The sequence below is a fragment of the Staurois parvus genome, unplaced genomic scaffold (assembly GCF_062004578.1).
Source record: "Staurois parvus isolate SC_StPar_1 unplaced genomic scaffold, SC_StPar_1.0 ptg000438l, whole genome shotgun sequence".
NCBI lineage: Eukaryota > Metazoa > Chordata > Amphibia > Anura > Ranidae > Staurois > Staurois parvus.
Window position 1 is genome coordinate 3,092,765 of NW_028318234.1, and position 20,050 is coordinate 3,112,814.

The following is a 20,050-nucleotide window of genomic DNA, read 5'->3' on the forward strand; positions in this document are numbered from 1 at the left end:
GTCTTGATAAACTCTGGAATTCATTTTCCCATCAATGACAACAATCCGTCCAGGCCCTGAGGCAGCAAAGCAGCCCCAAACCATGATGCTCCCTCCGCCATGTTTTACAGTGGGGATGGTTTTGATGTTGGTGTGCTGTGCCTTTTTTTCTCCACACATAGTGTTGTGTGTTCTTCCCAAACAACTCAATCTTGGTTTCATCTGTCCACAGTATATTTTGCCAGTAGTGCTGTGGAACATCCAGGTGCTCTTTTGCAAACTTCAAACGTGCTGCAATATTCTTTTTGGACAGCAATGGCTTCCTCCGTGGTGTCCTCCCATGTACTCCATTCTTGTTTAATGTTTTCCTTATTGTAGATGTGTCAACAAAAATGTTAGCATGTGCCAGAGATTTCTGTAGGTCTTTAGCTGACACTCTGGGATTCTTCTTTACCTCATGCAGCATTCTGCGCTGTGCTCTTGCAGTCATTTTTACAGGACGACCACGCCTAGGGAGAGTAGCAACAGTGCTAAACTTTCTCCATTTGTAGACAGTCTGTCTTACTGTGGACACATGAACATCAAGGCTTTTGGAGATACTTTTGTAACCCTTTCCAGCTTCATGCAAGTCAACAATTTTTCATCGTAGGTCTTCTGAGAGCTCTTTTCTGCGAGGCATGGTTCACATCAGACAGTGCTTTTTGAAACCAGTAAACCCAAAACAGATGTGTGTTTTTTAAGGGCAGGACAGCTGTCAGCAACACATCCAATATCATCACACTGATTGGAGTCAAGGTTGGCTCACTCCTGGCTCCAATTAGCTTTGGGAGAAGTCATTAAGCTAGGGCCTCACATACTTTTTCCTCCCTGCACTGTGAATGTTTACATGTTATGTGCAATTAAACCATGGCAACATCTAATGTTTGTGTAGTATTATGTTCAGCAGACTGTATTCTTCTATTGTTGTGACTTAGATGACGTTCAGAGCACATTTTATGCCCAATTCATGCAAAACTCTACGTAATCCCAAGGGGTTCACATACTTTTTCTTGCAACTGTATGCAAAAGTTACCTTGGTCCATGCTGGATCAATGTGACTATGTATATAATTTCCATACCTGGAATTCATCTTTAAGGTCTGAGTGAGAACACTTATTGCCTAAAAGTAGATTTCCGGGATAAAACTATCTAATCTCAAAGCTGCTCCCACCCCCTTCTAACACCTATACTAACTACCCTGTAGAAGAAAGATGCATATACTTACCTATTCTCATGCCGCTCTGGTCTGATCATGTTATCTGCTCTCCTCTCTCAGCTACAGCGACTTCAAGGGAGAGTAGGAAACACCAACAACGAATGGCCTGTAGTAAGCCTATGGGTGATGTTACTGCTCAGGCATTCCAGCCATTGTCTGAGTGCTCTCTGCTGTCCCCTGTAGCTGGCACTAGCTGACGCAGGGAAGGTCACGTGACAGAACCGGAGTGACCTAAGACCAGGTAAGTATATGCATCTTTCTTCTGCAGGGTAGTTATTATAAGCATTAGAAGGGGGTTGAGATAAGTTTTAAGATTAGATTTTTATCCTTGAATTCCACTTTAACCCCCGGTTCATATATATGCAGTCCTGCGGGCCGCGTTTTGCACGGGCACGAGAGCCCATTCATTTGAATGGACTCCCATGCCGTGACACGCAAGGAAGAAGTCCCTGCACTTCTTTGGAAAACGCAGCTCGCACAGGAACCTCGGTTCCCGGTACGGTTGCTTTTTCCAGTGCGGGCGGCGTGCCATTAGAACTAATGGCACCCGCCCGCCTGTCCGCATTTCTCTGTGCGGGTGGTGCAGATCCACAGATGTGAACCTAGGGTAAGAGATCCAGCACTCCACATCTTTCTTCTGCTTCCCAAAGCTTTATTTCTGTCTGTAGCCCCATGGCATAAAATTTACCTTATTTTTTGTAACAGTACAAGAGATCTTAATAGAAAATGTTTATGATGCCACTTTGATTTAAAAGATTTTTTTCTCTGGAGCCTTGTTTAGAACTCTTAATATATTTGATTCTTTTGCCAATAATTGAACTTTTGCCTCTCTAGTAATAAAAACCTCAGACCCCGGCAGGTGTTTTTGAGCACAAAAGAGTGCTTTAATTTGCTTTCGAGAAAGCTGTGTGCACTGGATGTGATTTGATTTATTCTAATACTAATCCAGAGACGCTAGCATTGTTATTTGTCGTGTTATTGCAAGAGACGCCGACTCTCGCCTTTCAAAATTTCCAAATCTCATAATCCACAAGCGTGATTAATTTTCATATGAATCTCGCTGGTTGCTATTGCTGTGCTCTAGACCTCTTTGGCTTCTTGTTTGAGATCTGTTTTTGCTAATTCACTTGTGTTTTTCTTGTTGTCTGAAAAGGCTCTTGACATGTAGAACACAATATAATTCATTTAAGGTGCTTTTGTGTTGCATTATTGTTCACCTGCAGCCACTTTATGACATTGAAAACCAGATGCGACATCTCCATCTTCACCTTGTTTTCTTCTTGTGTCCATGACCAATTTAGTAGAAGAAATATGTTGTTGTTTTGGTAGTTTGCTCTTGGCAGCTCTCTGCTTTGAGTAACTGTTTTAATCAAGAGCACACCTTAGAACTTGGAGCATGAGCTCTTCACTGTGAGTGTAACTTTGTGTTCAGTGAACAGGATTAACATCACAAAAATAGGGTTCATAGACTGACCTTAGTGCCGGTTCACATATATGCGGATTGGATGCGATTTGAACCACATCCAATCCGCATGACATGTGAAAAAACATTGCTTCCTATGGTGCCTGTTCACATATGTCTGGTGCACTGGCGGTGCAGATTCAGTGCCATTTTAAAAAGAGTCATGTCCAATTTCTGAGCAGTGCAGTCCGGTTCAGGTGTGGATTACAGGCTATTGATTTCTATGGGAACTGTTTCTAAACCGCACGTGTGAACAAGATAAAATCCTGAGTTAATCCTGTCCTGAACCTGATATAAACCTGACGTGAACCTGTGAACAACTACTGTATCAATTAGCTGTGAAACCTGAGCTTCAATCCGCACCGCATATATGTGAATCAGCTCTTAAAGTGAACCTGGAGCCAGGCTATGGATCTACAAGTATCTACATATACTAAGCAAACAATAAAATAGATGTAAGATAAGCTCTCACTCACCTCTGTAGCTGCAGGTACTGTGGAGCAGTTTATCCTCAAAGTCAAGAAACCTAAGGTCTCTTGGCAGCATCCTGCTCCCTACCCCCAGCAGTGATTCAGCAGCCTTCTAGCTCTGGGATTAGGGGGAGATGAGCTATTAAGAGAATGACTGGAACCTTGCAAAAGGTGCCTGCAGTTACAGAAATCAGTGAGGGTCATAGAATCACTTTAAAGGGAAATTATAATGGTTTGTGATCAAATTGATTTATAATTTTTTATGTTCATAAGTTTTTGTGTTGCCACAAGAGTTTGGTTTTACATCTGTTTTCTTTGTAGACAATTTGTAAAGCGATGCGCTAACTGATGCTATATAAATCCTGTATAATAATATAATAATAATAATATTGTGGGCATTCAGTTTCAAACAGTGTGCAACAGTAAGTCCACTCACTAAGCATCGGTTCTCGGGCTTGCGTGCACACTTTTATTTTCCAACAAAGCAGACACAGGAGGGCTACTGTATGTTTAGCCCAATGCAACATATGAATAATCATTTCCAGCTTCCTGGCTATCAGTGACACAGCCCTGCCTCCTTTATGAGCCATACAAAGCTTCTCCACAACACTGGACTTGTTCTCCCAGTCAGACCTCTAGTTTCTTCAAACTTCCTATCCATTTGGTACAGACAGACCTGGGCCCACACTCCCATTTTTTCCCCCTCTTAACCCTGAACATACAATCAGCAGACATTTAAATACACATTGAGTGCTAGAGGAGTGGAGCCAATTACTTAATATTCCATGCGTTACTATTAAAACCTGTCCAACTAAGAAAAGTTTCCCTTGAAAGTGCGACAGTGTCTAACATTTCTCAGGCTAGTTTTATAAAATATTTGTTTTGCATAAAATAATTAAAAAAGGGTACCCTACATGTTGCAGGGTTCACAGAACATTGCAGGTTTTTTAATGAGAGCGGAAAATAGAACTTTTGTACAGAGTCATGTAAACAGGGAGACAGGGGGAGGAGTCACTGGCCTGACTCTTTCACTTATGTGTGCAAATTCCAGATTCAGCTATTGAGCACTGTAAACAACATGCTGGAATTCAGCCTGCTGGCTAAAATTAGAGTGCAAATTATTCAGGTAAAATATTTAATATTTTTCTGGATAAAATAACCAAAAAACTTTTTTTATTCTGGTAATAAAAAAAAGAAAAGTGCTTAATGTAGTCTTTTGCCTCCCACCACAACCAAGAAAGTGTCACTCTTACTTATGGATTTCTGTTTAAAATGATTCCAAAGGCTAAAGGTTTTTTTACCTTTGTGCATACTATGCATGAAGGTAAATAACTCTCTGTGTGCAACAGCCCCCCTTACCTGAGCCCCATCGAGATCCAGCAATGTGTACAAGAGCCTCGACTTCCTTGGGATGCTCCTTCCTAATTGGCTGAGACAGCAGCTGGATCTATTGGCTACCACTGCTGTCAATCACAGCCAATGAGGAGGGGGCAGGGCCTGCTTAGGTGCCCCCATAGTAAGAGGCTTGCTCTGGGGGCACTTGGCATGAGGGAGGGGCCTGGAGGGCCAGTGGGGGACCTGGGAAGAGGACGATTGGGGCTGCTGTGTGCAAAACCACTGCACAGAGTAGGTAAGTATAATGTTTGTTTTTTTAAATACCTTTAATATCAGTTTCATGTTTTATTGCTTATTACTTTTAGATTTTTGCCTGTCATGTGGATTTGTAAAGTCAGAACTCGAAAAGGTAGATCTCACATCCAGAATTTCTGAGATGGTCATTAGGCCAGTGAGTTATCCAAGTTGTCAGCAGATACCCAAATAGGATCAAATGATCGGATTCAGTGTTCAGAAGGTCATTTCTATGTCACTGTTTATTGTACAGCAATAATTCATTGTGATTTTAGGATCATTCCTATGTTTCTTAAATTATCATGCATGCTTTGAGTCAAGATTGATAATATTAAATAATACTATACAGTAAAATAAAAAACTGGTATAAAATAACAGTTTAAAAATGTATATTCATAAAAAATAAACTAAAAAATATGTACTGAGTTTGATAGAGGATATATGAAAATACCCAATTAAACCTAGAATTATTTATGTAACGCATAAAGAAACCATGTTTATATGTTTCTTGTTTCTGACAGACATATGCCTCACACTTCATGCAAAATGAAAGTCAAGAAGTTGTGTGGGCGGCAAATACTACAACTAATTATTCCCATATGGACACATAAGTGCACATTGATGTCCAATGGTTGCTAGCAAACATCTTAAACACAAAAATGACTTCAATCGTGAAAATAGAGGAATTATTAATCAAGGTCCACCTCATTTGTAAATAAACAGAGTCTGTGATGCCACCAATCAGACTGAATTAGATTTTTGGTGTTGTGTAACTTAGTTCTCCAGGAATGAAGAATGTTTCCCATGCCTCTACCATGTAAACAGACACTTAAACGCACAAACACTTGGCTGAATATCAGGTACCTGGTGATGGAGGCCAATGGAGAGAGGGCTTCCCTTGCGGCTAAGTTCCGGACTCCACTGAGAGTGGGACAGCAGGAGTCTGGCCCAAAGTTGCACAGATCGCCTGTAGGAGTGCTGGTTGGTGGTCTACTCAGAAGCACAGCTGATGCACAGAGATAGGTCTGCAGACAGGAGGTGCCTGTATGTGGTATGCAAGCCCTTCCAGGATTTAGATGTTTACTGGGTAGTCAGTTCAAGCCAAGGTCAGGTACCAGGTGGGAATTGGAGCAGACGTAGTCAGATGGGATAGCCGAGGTCATACACAGAGGAGCAAGAGAGCGAGTATCCGTAAGCCAAGCCGAGGTCAGATCAGGGGTAAATCAGAGTAGACAGGTCCAGGAGCAAGCCGAGTCGGTATCAGGAAATCACAGGTCACAATCACAGGAAACAGGAACAAGGCACGGGGAGCTAGAGATCATCCAGCAACTTGAGGAAGCGATGAGCCTCCTTATAAAGGCTGTATGGCACCAAACTGAGGCTGATGCATGCTTCTGCAGCCATGCAGGGTACTGGCAGAAATGCCAGATCTTCCAGAACTTCTGCCGTGGACAGGACCCTGACACTGAATCTGCTGTCACATGACTTTCCATGGATCCTTTTCTGGTAGGTAAGACCAGTGATTGGAAACTGCTCTTTATTGCTCAGCCCATTGGTTTCTTGGCACATCTTGCATCTTGGCATCATGAAGCTGCTGCTTGAAAACTTCCTGACCCTGTGAGAACCCCTGTTATGAAATCTTCTGACAGTCAATGGGCAGTATCCACATCATCAGAAAGGGACGTTGGCACTGCAGAACATCCCATGCTACAGAGCAAGAGAAGACTTTCTTTTCACTGTGTTTTTTGCTAAATAATAGACACTTTTAGGTAGATTTAAAAAAAAAAAATTAAATTATAGATAAATGAAATAACTTCTCTTGATGCCCCCAGCATTCATTTACTTTCTCTCTGCTATTTTTCCATACTTCACTGGGGGGTGGAAGAGATGCTCAATACTTAAAAAGAACTGAAGGCTGCCTGAAGCTGCCATGTAAAACCACCAGTGATGGTAGTTTTTTATGGGAAGAAATGAGTGACTGAGAGTTACGGATGAATAGTTTAATAATTTATGCTACTAGTTTATGTATATCAGCAACATATACCACAAGTCTTTATAGAGAACATACAACCCAAATTGTGTACTACTCTGGAGGAGCTTCTAATCAGTGTCTCAGACATAGAAATACACACACCAATTTATATTTTATGTGAAAGGAGATTAACATTTCACTTTATTGATATATATTCAGTTTTATTGGATGCATAGTATAACCCATACAAATATACAAAAGTAACCAACATATGGAAGAATTCCAGAGTTCTTCTGTAAGTCATAGGAGCAAATACAAGTGATTAAAGTAAAGAACAATGAGTATGACAAGTTGCATATTGGGTTTACAGTAATGATTCACATTTCAAGAACAGCAGCAGGATAAGTAAAAAAGGGGAAGTGGGGGAGAAGGGTAAATTGGGCATTGACTGTAAGCTGGGAGATACTTTTTGATTTGATGTAAAAGTTGGGTCTCCTGTGCAGAGGATGGTCAAGAAGCATAGTAACAAAGGCCTCCCAGTTCAGGGGGTTGAGAGAAAAAGGAGGAAGTAGAACATGATTGAAGAAAAAAGAGAACAGAAGCAGTACACCCGGGAACTCTGACCAGAAACCAGGGGCTGAAATTCCTGTAGCAGTGTATAGCTTGCAGGGAGCATGGAGGGGATTTGTAACCATGGGGGGATTAACATTTCAGTATGTTTTTACACTGTGGGATGCAACCCACACCAGCAGGGGATCATACAAACTTCTGAATAGTGTCCCTGCTTTAAACACAGTACTACAACACATGAGAGGTTTTACTATTTATCTCTAAAACCATCTCCACTGTCCTTCACCAGTTCTGCCTTTGCTCTGACAAAACTACACCTGCCGCGGCACTGTCCAGCCATATCCAAAATAAGGACTGATCTACCTAAACAAGAACATCTAAGACAGCTTTTTTACCTGTAGAATAGAAAATGAAAGCAATGTGTAGGTTATTAGTGACTTTTTATTTTTTTATTTTTTTTGTTTTGTATTTACCTTTATATTTTATTTTTTCGTATCTTTGTTTTAAATCATATATTTTGATTGCATTATCATTATATTGGTAACAATTGATAATAATTAGAGGCGCAACATTTATTGAAAAAAATATTTTGTTACGCACACATGATGTGAGGATGTGTTTCATGTAAGCGAACCTTATCTTTTCCTTATCTTAACCTTAAGTGGTTCACAAGTAATATTTAAATGTAAATGTGTGGGAAACCTTCAAACTTTTTATTGAGTGCAGCTCAATCCTAAGACTTTACAACCACTTTAACTAGATTTCAAGGTATAATTATAGGGCCCACTTACCCTCTGTTCATCTGTTTCAACACAAGATGGTTTCTGGTAAGAAGCTATCGTGTTATTTGACCAATGTCTATGTACAAACCTATTAAAGATTAGTAAACTGAAGACTGAGTCTAAGTTTGAGTGAGGAACAAGTAAATGCGTATGTATGGAGGACTTAATCCTGAGCACGTGTCATATCACTTCCTTTTTCTATGTGAACATCCGCAATTGTACATTGGCATACCAAAAACTGACCTTTAACCATTTCTCCACAAACTTCAAAAAGAATTTAGTTTTTTGTCACAAATAATTAACTGGAGACTTGCATGCCCATGACTTTTCAGAAACTAATTTAACATAATGTTCCTACCAATTCCCTGAAGTTCAATAACACAGCATAGGGTGTGTGACTCATCTACATACAGAAGGCGAACCACAACGTTATGTATGTCTTATCTGGAAAATCATGAAAACGGCTTCTTTTCCTCTACGAGGTTAAAGCGTTCACGGCCTCACCAGCATGTTTTATGTTTTTTTCTTGTAGTCTCTTCTGTGTCTTCATGAAATCTTCCCAGCGGTGCAAGCTGCTGAGACAGCAGTGAAGAGGAACCCGCACTTTGTGGAGGCCTGGCAGACTCTGGGCCGAGCACAGCTGGGACTGGGGGAAATAGCCATGGTGAGTAAATAGATTAAAGGAAAAAAATCAAGTTGTTAATAGCATGGAAAGAAAAGTGTTCTTACTGAATATAACAAGGACACTTACAAATCGACTTTTTTTGAGCAGCCAACCTCTCTTAAAGTGACATCGTTATCTTCATAACAAAGTTTAACCCAAAACAGCTTTAAAACAAATACATTTAAAGTTTTTACCATCAGTGCTTCTGTTGATTTTGAGCTGCACTCTCTTGCAGAATTAAGCAAGCCATAGATGATGCAATTTTCTTTCTTGAAACCTGTGAAAATTTCTCAATTCCCACATCAGCACAGTTAATGCCTCCCATAGAGCTATTGTGTTCTGCCAGCAGTGAGCCTTCCCTGTTGGAAAAACACAATGATTACTGCTAGCTGATATGGCTGCCAGCAGTAATCACATGCAAAAATCAGACAGGCTGGTTGTACTGAAGTCGACCGATGGGTCAACTTTAGTATAACCAGCCTGCTCATAGATGGATCGAATCTCGTCCGGTCCCTACTGAACTGGCTGAGTTTCGATCCATCTATGGCTGGCTTTAGACACAATACTAGAAGCTTCAGAATATCACACTCCTGGGTGTGTCTGCGCCTCTCCATTGCCAACTGTGGAACTGTTCCTTGAGCCACAAGTGTGTCCCTTAAGACCTGCAGAAACAGGCTAGTAATATAGCTGGGTGGGGGTGGGGTGCATTTACTTTACCCTGTACCTCACTAGAACAGTAAGTAAGGGGAGAGTCCCTGTAACAGGATACAAATAGCAATGGTGATAGGGTTTAAGCTGTTACTCATGTTAAATCAATACTATGTGGACTTCTGATAGGAACTGGTGTCAGTTGATGCAACAGGTGAAGGTTATATTGGACAGAGACAGTGTCAAGAGCTCCATTTCAGCCCTTACAGGTTAGTTGCCTATTAGAATAGTGTTCCAGAATCACAATGGAATGGTTAAATAATTCTGGGAGACACAGGGAAAGTCCAATGGTTTTTGTGGTGGGTAGTCACCCTTTAGAAGATGTGTTTTTCATAGCTCCCAATTGTTGGAATTGTTCATTTGGAACCATATCCCACCAGCCCGCTTTCCTTTTCAATTGTCCTCTTTTTGTTTGATGTATAGACTCCTATAAAAGATTCACTATTTAATCAACAAAGTGTTATATGAGTTTATGTAATAAAAGAACACATTTCAATGAGTGCAAACTGCATTCTATGACATTATAGGACATACTCCCCTGCTACATGTATACACTTATCCCAGCATTTAACCAGTGCCTGGAAAGCTTTGGCATAGAAATATTTGTCAGTACACCTAAACCATCCTAGGGCAGCCTGCTTCACTCTGTCATGATTGTGTTTACCATTCCCACAGAAAGATTTGTCTCTTGTGAAATTTCACGATAGTTATGCATCAATTATCCAGGATCTGGTGCTCTACACGCTAAATGTTCACAGGATTGACTGCTGTGTGGCAAGATTGTCACTGAGGGACATATATCTTTGAAACGTTTATACCATTCAAATGTCTTACTGCGGCTGAGCGTCTCATCACCGTACTGTGCTTGAAATGTTCTGTAGATATCCGCGGGTTGTACACCTTCGTTCACAAGACAATCCATCACCACACGCTGTTCCATGCACGCATTACACTGTTGTCTGCCATCTTGATTAACGGTCTCTGGACTGGCCCGTGACATGTGTGCCACCTATCAGTAATAGGACACACTTGCCACTTACTACTGCGTGTAGTATTGCCACGCTAGCATCCCTTTTTGTACCTGTAAAATTAAAAGTCCTGGTTTGACTTGAATGCCCTTCATACTTCACTAAATCTTTCATCCAACCTCTAAATAAATACATTTGTTGAATTGTTACAGTATAATGGAAATGCAGTGGTGAAAAAAGCTCTTGTGGGTTTAATCAAATAATTTTGCCATGTTGTTCTTGGGCCATTTAACTGGGGCATGTCTTGGTTGCCTACATACTTTGTGCTTAAAGTTGTCCCTCTCTCATCTCAGAAAGGTAGGAGGTATGGGTATATTGAGAGTCTAGGGGTTGGAATCTGATGGGTCCCAGAGTAGCTGAACAGACCTCATTCATTCATCTTTCAGAAAATGGAAGCCAACACAAATTGTACTCAGGACTGAAGAAAGCATTGACATATACAGTACACCCTTGTTAGTATTGTTGCAGTGCTTCTGATAACAATTTTTACTAACGGCTAAAAAGCGATAATGGCTTGTAATGAAACTAATGTTGTATGTTAGTTTTTGTTGGCTGAGAGATTACATTATAACAGATGTATTAGGAGAGTGTATCAGCCAACCACAGATCAATAAAATGAGCTTAATTTAGTGTTAAAGCTTTACCTAGTAATGGAGATCATGACTGCATTAGAGTGAAATAAAATAGGAGGGATGCAGGATTATACACATTACCATTAATAGTAATGTTCTCATTTATTAGAAATGTAGAACAGTTTATAGCTGCCATAAATAGAAAATAAATGTTTTATTATTGAATGCAGCTATAAAGGAAATATGATTGTGTTTACTTTGTTTTAATGACATACAGAACAGTTTGTAACTTCACAGCCTTTTGTACTAGAACTTAATGTATATTTATTGCAGAAAGACGCTTTTCGAGTGTCAGATATTGCACCACAATTTTCACCTGCGGCTGTAATTCTCTTCACGACCTTAGCATCTTTAGTGATTATTCAGAGAATGACTTTACTATAAAATGCTATTTGAACGTCAATTTCAAGCATTTAAATGGAAACGTATTGTTTTATTCTGTTGGTTCTGGGTATACTTTATGTTACTATTACAGCAAATTTGAAGTGTAACACGTAATGCCTTCCCAAGCCCAAGCTATTTTCACACCACACACCACTTAAAGCAGAGTTCCAGCTGAAACAAAAATATAAAAAAGGCAGCAGCTACAAAAACTGTAGCTGCTCACTTCTAAAATACAGTCACTTACCTGTCCCTCGGTCCAGCGGTGTCCTCAACACCTCTGGTTTCACCGGCCGTCTTTTCTCCCTGGTGCCGGCATCTTTATTGTGGGCACCCGGCTGTGACAGCTTGCGGCTCCATAGCGGGGTGCCCACTGCGCAAGCATGAGAAGTGCTGCGCTTTGTGAATGGCCCCATAGTCTTCTGAGACCTGTCACGTGTCCCAAAAGACTACGAGAAGGAAAGACAACGTCCATTTTCAATCGCCTAGGCGATCGCAGCGGAAGTGGGAGAGGGTACCTGTCACATTCGGGTACCCGCTCCCCAAAGGTGTCAATCCTTAATGGGGAGTGGGGGACAAAGCATTAAAGAGGAACTTCCCCTTTTGGGTGGAACTCCACTTTAAGCGTAGGTCTAACACTAGAGCTTGTCTCTGCTCCCCAAGCCAAGCACCACTCTACAAGAATAGCACTGCTCACTGCATATATCCAGCATCCTTGAAAAGTTTTATTGTTGCTCAAGATTTGTTGCCTTCCCTGGATCCTACTTTTTGTATTTCAATGGTTTTTATTAACTTTTTAAACAATATAACAAAGAAGGACAAGAGCAAAAGACATGCCCACACAGGGGCACATAAAAAATAAAGAGAATAGTGCTGTAACACCAGCAATGCGAAAGGGGCACTCATATAGGGGCTATAAATGGCATATAAAATACAAAAACAGTGATATAACACCAACAAAAATTGCAGCCAAAGCCAAGTATCTGCCGCCTCACAGGATCAAACAGGAAATAAAAAAGAGGAAAGAAGGAAAAAGAAAAGACCAGAAGCAGGGATCCAGAAATGCCAATAACGTACAGCATCATAAACCCAGACTAGCCGGGGGGTGAAAAGTATATGTCAACCACGGCTCCCATGTTTTCAAAAATGTTCGTTGGGAGTCATTACGGATACTCAACATCTGTTCATTGAGCATCAGAGTGGTCATACTGTCCCACACCCCCTGAAGAGGGACAGACGGGCCTTTCCAGGCCTGAGCAATTGTTCTAGTGGCCGACAAAAGCAAATAGGAAGCCAACTTCTGCTGATGAGCCAACAGGCCCGGCATGGGACAGTGAAGCAAAGCATACCGAGCCTCCCGGCGTATGAAGAGATGGAACAAGGTATAAAGAAGGTCAAATACACAAGACCAAAAAGGAACCAGTCTGTGGCATAACCACTATATATGCAACACATCTTCACGATGGCCACAACCCTGAAAGCAGCGATCACTATTGGCAGGGTTTGCCTGGGCTATACGAGCCGGGACCCAATACCAACAAAACAGTACTTTGTATGCCACCTCCAGCGTGGCTGTATTAAATGAACATTTATCTATAAACGACCTGGCCTTATTCCAGTCCTCCAGATCCATGATCGCCCCCAAATCACGCTCCCACTGGGCAACATATAATAGAGAAGTACGCATTGAGCGCCTATTCAAGGATGCATAAAGTAGGGAAACAAGACCCAGGGCGTCCGGACACTGTTGGAAAAGCTGTTCATAGGCAAATTTCTGATATGGAAAGGTGGAAGTGCCACGCAGTGAGGTCAACCAGTGCCGGATTTGAAGGTAACGGACAAATTCTGCCTGAGGGACATCCCGTGATTCCCAAAGAGAGTTCCAGGTGGGGATGGATCTAGAGGTCAAAAAGTGTCGCACCTGTGAAAAACCATTGGCCACCCACCAAGAGAACGCCCCTGGCTGATCCAAATCCAGAAAAAGAGGATTATTGACAATGAGGAGCAAGGGTAGAAGGGGCAACATCAAGCCACTAGAATAGCTTACCAAATCCCACACTCTTAGGGCATGGAGCAGAATGGGACTCAATGTCCTCAGGCGTTGGGCAGGGGGGAGCCATAAAAGCGTCGATGTTGCAATGGGGGCACAGTTAGGTAGTTCCAAAAGGATCCAGAGTGGAACATCAGAGGAAGTGTGAAACATAGAGAGGGGGGCAATCTTTTAAAACTTAGCTCCATTAGGTACCCCAAGACCTCTCTGCAGTCTATGGGCAAAAAGCGTGTTTCTGGAGACTGTGGAGCATCTGTCAGCCCAGATAAATCACATAATCCTCGCCTGAATCAACTGGAGAGAATGAGGGGGGACCCGCACTGGGAGGGTGTGAAAAAAAAATACAACAATTTAGGTCGATAGTCAATTTCACTGAATTAACCCCATCCTATCCAGGACCGGTGCGAGAATTTCCAAGACTGCATAAGGGAGGACACAGAGCAAAGCAATGGATAATAACTTGCAGCAAACAAGGAGCCATAGGTGGGGGTCAGGCGAATGCCCAAGTATTCCAGTGAAGAGAAAGCCCATTTGTAAGGGAAGTGGGATTGCAGGCGCGAAACCAAATCCAAGGCCAAAGTAATATTTAGAGCAACGGTCTTATCCAAATTAATACAGAGACCCAAAATCAATGAAAAACATGCAACAACCTGTTGTAAGTTTGGGAGCGTCGTCAATGGATTAGTGAGAGTCAAGAGGGCACCGTCTGCAAAAAGATTCAACTTAAATTCAAGTTCCGCGTAAGGGACACCCGATATATTACAATCAGCCCGGAGCGCCAAAGCCAGTGGCTCAAGAGCCAGGACAAAGAGTGACGAAGACGACGGGCATCCCTGTCAAATGGGAAAGAGATCTGAAAAATACCCTGCATACTTAACCGAAGCCGAGGGGGAAGAATACAAGGCCTGGATCCAAGAAAAGATAGAATCCCCAAAGCCCCAACGGGACAGCACAAACTGCAGATATTCCCAGGAGAGGGAATTGAAAGCTTTGTATATATTTAAAGACAGTCAAAATCCCGGAATTTTGCAGAAGGTGTATAAGGGACGAAACCTACTTGGTCTCTGTGGACTAGACTCTGCCACTATTTATTGATTCAAAGATGGAGAATCTTGGCCAATATCTTCAGATTCTCATTAAAAAGAGAAATGGTCCGAAAGGCTTGCGGTTCCTGTACATCTTTCGTTGTCTTTGGAATCATTGAGATATGAGCTCTAAGTGCATCTGGAGAGGACAGAAAATCTTGTTGCAATTCATTAAAATAACCAGCGAAAAAGGGCGCCAACAGGGTTGCAAATTTCTTGTAATAGAGACCTGAAAAGCTGTTAGGACCCGGTGCCACGGTGGACCGTAAAGATTTGAAAGCTTGAAGTACTTCTGATACAGTTACACTTGCATTGAGGGCCATCCGCGCCGCTTTGGACAATATAGGGAGTTGTAGATCTTCAAAGAATGCTTTGGCCTGAGCTACAGGAAAGGGATCTGATTTGGCGTATAAGTGTGAAAGAAAGTCCACAAAACGACCCGCTCGGGATTGGAGGTGCAGCCCCCTGCAGGGAACCACAACCGGACCGGTTTATGGGGTTTCCCCACAGAATTGAGTTTCCTAGCCAGCATCGGACCCGGTTTATTAGCAAAGGTATAAAAAATTTATGTTTGGTCCAACACAGGGCCCGTTCAACCTCTGAAGAGGCAAGTAAGTCCAATTCTGCCACCAGGGCGTCCAGCATTTGTTTATGGGCCGTGGACGGGTGCTACTTCCAAAGAGCTAACGCAGAGGCTAGCTGAGAGTGAAGGTCCAAAAGACGACACTCCCATTTCCGAGCCGCAGCCAACTGTATAATGAGACCCCGCACCGTAGCTTTATGCGCCTCCCACAGGGGCACTGACGAAGAAACGGATCCTGATTTCTCTGTAAAGTACGTTTTGTATGGAAGATTAAATTTGCTGCCAAGTGGCCTGGGTGGTCAATAAAGACTTGTTAGGGCGCCGTGTCAACCCCGAAAGTGCAAGAAGTAGAACCAGGGGATCGTGGCCTGATCAGGGTGAGGAAGGGATAGATATCTGCCTCACTAAAGGAAGCTGTTGGACATGCATAAATACGCGCTCCATTCTGCAGAAACTATTATGAGGATTCGAGTAGAACATGAAGTCATGCACAGTTGGGTGAAGTTCCCTCCAAACGTCTGCCAGCCCGTAGACTGCAGGAGAGAGTGCATGCATTCTTCCTGCACTAAGTCGTGCAAAGAGGCCTTCCCCACAGCATAGCTCCTATCTAGAGTGGAATTCAAGCCCCTTGGAGTGTCGGGAAATGATGGTACAAAGATATGAGAAGAATTTGGGCTGAAAGTGATTGGGAGCATAAGAAACAAAATGACCTCCTGATCTCAGGGGGTGCCCTGCAGGAGCAAGTACCTGCCCATGGGGTCCGCTATATTCCGAGCACAGGTAAAAGGGATATATCGATTGAAGGCTATCAGAACACCCCGTCGTTTCTCAGGAGCCAAGGCCATGTAAAAAGTGGGACAATGAGAGATACCATGGGGCGGAGGACTGGGCAAACCTGGTTTCCTGCAAGTATATAACATCAATTTGTTGCAATTTGAGGTGATGAAAAACTTTAAACCACTTCTGAGGTGAATTAAAGCCTTGGATAATTTGTGAATATACTTTCAAAGGGGGTGAAGCCATGGCGGGATCGGCGTAATCCGCTCAGCAGAAAAAGGCAAAAGTCGGCCAACAATGTCCACTCCCAAGGACATGGTGTCCCAAAACCCTGCAGAAAACAAGAACAGAAAAACCAGAAAATACAAGAAGACAAGAAAAAAAGGAGAAAGGAAACGCAGAGAGTATTACAATGGCATAGCCATATCACACCTATGGTGAAATGCATCCTACACTCAAAGAATACCAGTTGGGGGTGGCTCTACCACTGAACACATGGCTGCAAATGAATACATCAAAAACATACGCCCCCAGGGGCCAAGGAAACAACAAATGTTCTGCCAGCTTGGAAGTAGTGGAAGACAATTCCATCTGCAGCATCGACTTGAAGTGATCCAGGAGCTCAGCATCCCTCAGGGCCGGTGCAGGGGGTTGCAAGGGTGTCTTTGGCTCAGTGCCCATCTCAGCGGTGTGATCTGGTGCACACACCGACAGCGGGCCCGAAATTGAGGCCGGGGATTCAGATGCGGCCTCCGGCGGGTAGGCCACAAATTTTGGTGCAGTCTGTCAAGCGTTGGAGGAGCAGCCAGGGCAGTCGGGGAGGCAGCAATCTGGGGGGGGGGGGAAGTTAGTGGGCAGCTGGCTGACCCCCCTGAGAGCCGACTAATCAGCCGATGTGCTCAGTGGGCAAAGAGTGTGCCTACTGAGTGGCCATCTTGGACGCTGCTCACGGGTGCCCCCCCCCCGGATCCTACTTTTTTGACTGATTGCCCCCCAACACATAGGCTTACTGTCTTATTGTCCATCTTGAGATTTATACAGCTTTGCCACATAGCACAGGTCTGTCTAGTGGGGAAGGAGATCTGATTTTTCTCTGCTACATTTCAGAAACACAGTTCTCCTCCCCACACCCACCTAGTGACTAGCCAGTGAAAGTAGAAGCAGCAAAATGATGAGATGATCTCCTTTTCATTCTGATCTCCTTTCCAATCAGCATGCTCCTTGCACTGCAGCACACCTGATTGGCTCCTTGTGATTCTTTTCCCTCCTTCAGTTGTAGGCCCCTTTCACACAAAGGGTCCGATCAAGTCCACCTGTCAGTTTTTCAGGTGGACCTGGTTGGACCCTCTATTCAACCCTATGGACTGGCGGGTGTAAACCGACTTTTGTCCTTTTACTCACCCATACTTCAAATTGGGTCCTGTCCACTTAAAAAGAAAAAAAAATGGAAGAGAATCTGCCCCTTCTGTCTAGGCGGATCAGACCAGAGGGCAGTCGGATGCACCTGGCCGCCCATGGAGCGGAGCTCTGTCTGTGTCCAAGTGGACACAGACCTGTCATCTGCCTGCTCTGCTCTTATCAGCAGGGGATCAGTGGTCAGATAGCCTGCTGATCTAGTCAGGGTCTGACTCATGTGAAAGGAGATTTAGTTTTGCTATACAGAAACTGCAAGATGATGAGGCGGGCACAGCCGGCTCCGACTCTCAGTGGTGTGCTGAAAGGCAGAGCCAGCTGGCAGTTAGGCAGCTGGGTGGATATCAGCATTAGGGCTGTTTTTTAAATTTTTCTTGCACATGATAGAATATTCTGTGCAAAGTGAATTTGCACCATATTCACTAAGCTCTGAGGAAGATTCCTTTGCAAAATAAACTGTTTATTTCCCTTTAGCAAATCACCCCACAGTCGCTGTGGTGATGTGCTGTTGGGATATCTCTGTGGAAGAGGGCATGCCCCTTGAAACACGTCAGCTAGGACACACACTGCCATAGCGGATGGATGTAGAGTCTGAGAGAGGAGAAATTACTAAGTTGAACGTTGTAAATGGCTTCCAGTACACTACAGCAAAGTAGATTTTATGTATAAAAGCTGTACAACATTTTCTGTTTGTAGGTATAATTTATTTTTATATACAGTTGCAAGAAAAATTATGTGAACCCCTTGGGATTACGTGGAGGTTTGTATGAATTGAGCATAAAATGTGCTCTGAACGTCATCTAAGTCACAACAATAGAAGAACACAGTCTGCTGAACATAACACTACACAAACATTAGATGTTGCCATGGTTTAATTGCACATAACATGTAAACATTCACAGTGCAGGGAGGAAAAAGTATGTGAACCTTTGGACTTAATAACTGGTTGACCCTCCTTTGGCAGCAATAACCTTAACCAAACGTTTCCTGTAGTTGCAGATCAGACCTGCACAACGATCTGGAGTAATTTTGGACCACTCCTCTACACAAAACTGTTTCAGTGTAGCAATATTCTTGGGATGTCTGGTGTGAATCGCTCTCTTAAGGTCATGCCACAGCATTTCAATCGGGTTGAGGTCAGGACTCTGACTGGGCCACTCCAGAAGGCGTGTTCTGTGCTGTTGCAGCCATTGTTTTGTTGAATTACTTGTATGCTTTGGGTCATTGTCCTGTTGCATCACCCATCCTCTGCGGAGCTTCAGTTGGCGGACAGATGGTTGTACGTTTTCCTGCAAAATGTCTTGATAAACTCTGGAATTCATTTTCCCATCAATGACAACAATCCGTCCAGGCCCTGAGGCAGCAAAGCAGCCCCAAACCATGATGCTCCCTCCACCATGTTTTACAGTGGGGATGAGGTTTTGATGTTGGTGTGCTGTGCCTTTTTTTCTCCACACATAGTGTTGTGTATTCTTCCCAAACAACTCAATCTTGGTTTCATCTGTCCACAGTATATTTTGCCAGTAGTGCTGTGGAACATCCAGGTGCTCTTTTGCAAACTTCAAACGTGCTGCAATATTCTTTTTGGACAGCAATGGCTTCCTCCGTGGTGTCCTCCCATGTACTCCATTCTTGTTTAATGTTTTCCTTATTGTAGATGTGTCAACAAAAATGTTAGCATGTGCCAGAGATTTCTGTAGGTCTTTAGCTGACACTCTGGGATTCTTCTTTACCTCATGCAGCATTCTGCGCTGTGCTCTTGCAGTCATTTTTACAGAACGACCACGCCTAGGGAGAGTAGCAACAGTGCTAAACTTTCTCCATTTGTAGACAGTCTGTCTTACCGTGGCACATGAACATCAAGGCTTTTGGAGATACTTTTGTAACCCTTTCCAGCTTCATGCAAGTCAACAATTCTTGATTGTAGGTCTTCTGAGAGCTCTTTTCTGCGAGGCATGGTTTACATCAGGCAGTGCTTCTTGAAACCAGTAAACCCAAAACAGGTGTGTGTTTTTTAAGGGCAGGACAGCCCTCCCCCCCCCTCGATCCTAGTTTAAATACTCCTCCAGCCTTCCCATAAACCTCTCCCCCAGCACAGCAGACCCCTTTCCATTTAGGTGCTAACTATCTCTAGCATATAGGCTGCACCCCAATGAAAAGAAGGCCCAGTGCTCTAGAAACCCAAATCCTTCCCTCTTACACCAGGTCTTTAGCCATGTATTGCGTTCTCTAATCTCCCCATGTCTATCCTGAGTTGTGCATGGCGCAGGTAATATTTCAGAGAATATCACCTTGGAGGTCCTTCCCTTCAACTTGTAGCCTAGTTCTTTAAATTGATTCTTAAGGAGCCTGCACCTTCCATGTATTCTGTCATTGGTTCCAACATGGACCAAGACAGCTGGGGCATGCCCAGCCCCTCCCAGTAATTTATCAACCCGGTCCACCACATGCCGAACACTGGCAACAGGAAGACAGAAAACCATTTGGTTGAGGCGATCCTGGTGACAAAATATTCTATCAGTCCTTCTGATTATAGAATCCCCTACTACCACCAGCTGTCTAGGCCTTCCTGCACTACCCTCACAACCCCTCCCAGACAGTCTGCCCTCC

General features: G+C 43.2%; 1 protein-coding gene across 1 annotated transcript in view; it reads left to right on the top strand.

Annotated features, from left to right (window-relative positions):
• The window catches only part of TTC33 (tetratricopeptide repeat domain 33), a 371,207-nt gene that overhangs the window by 269,859 nt on the left and 81,298 nt on the right, over window positions 1-20,050 (top strand). The window contains exon 4 of the mRNA XM_089687818.1: window positions 8,652-8,783. Within this exon, the coding sequence (XP_089543944.1) occupies window positions 8,652-8,783 (132 nt within the window). The remainder of the gene's footprint in view (window positions 1-8,651; window positions 8,784-20,050) is intronic.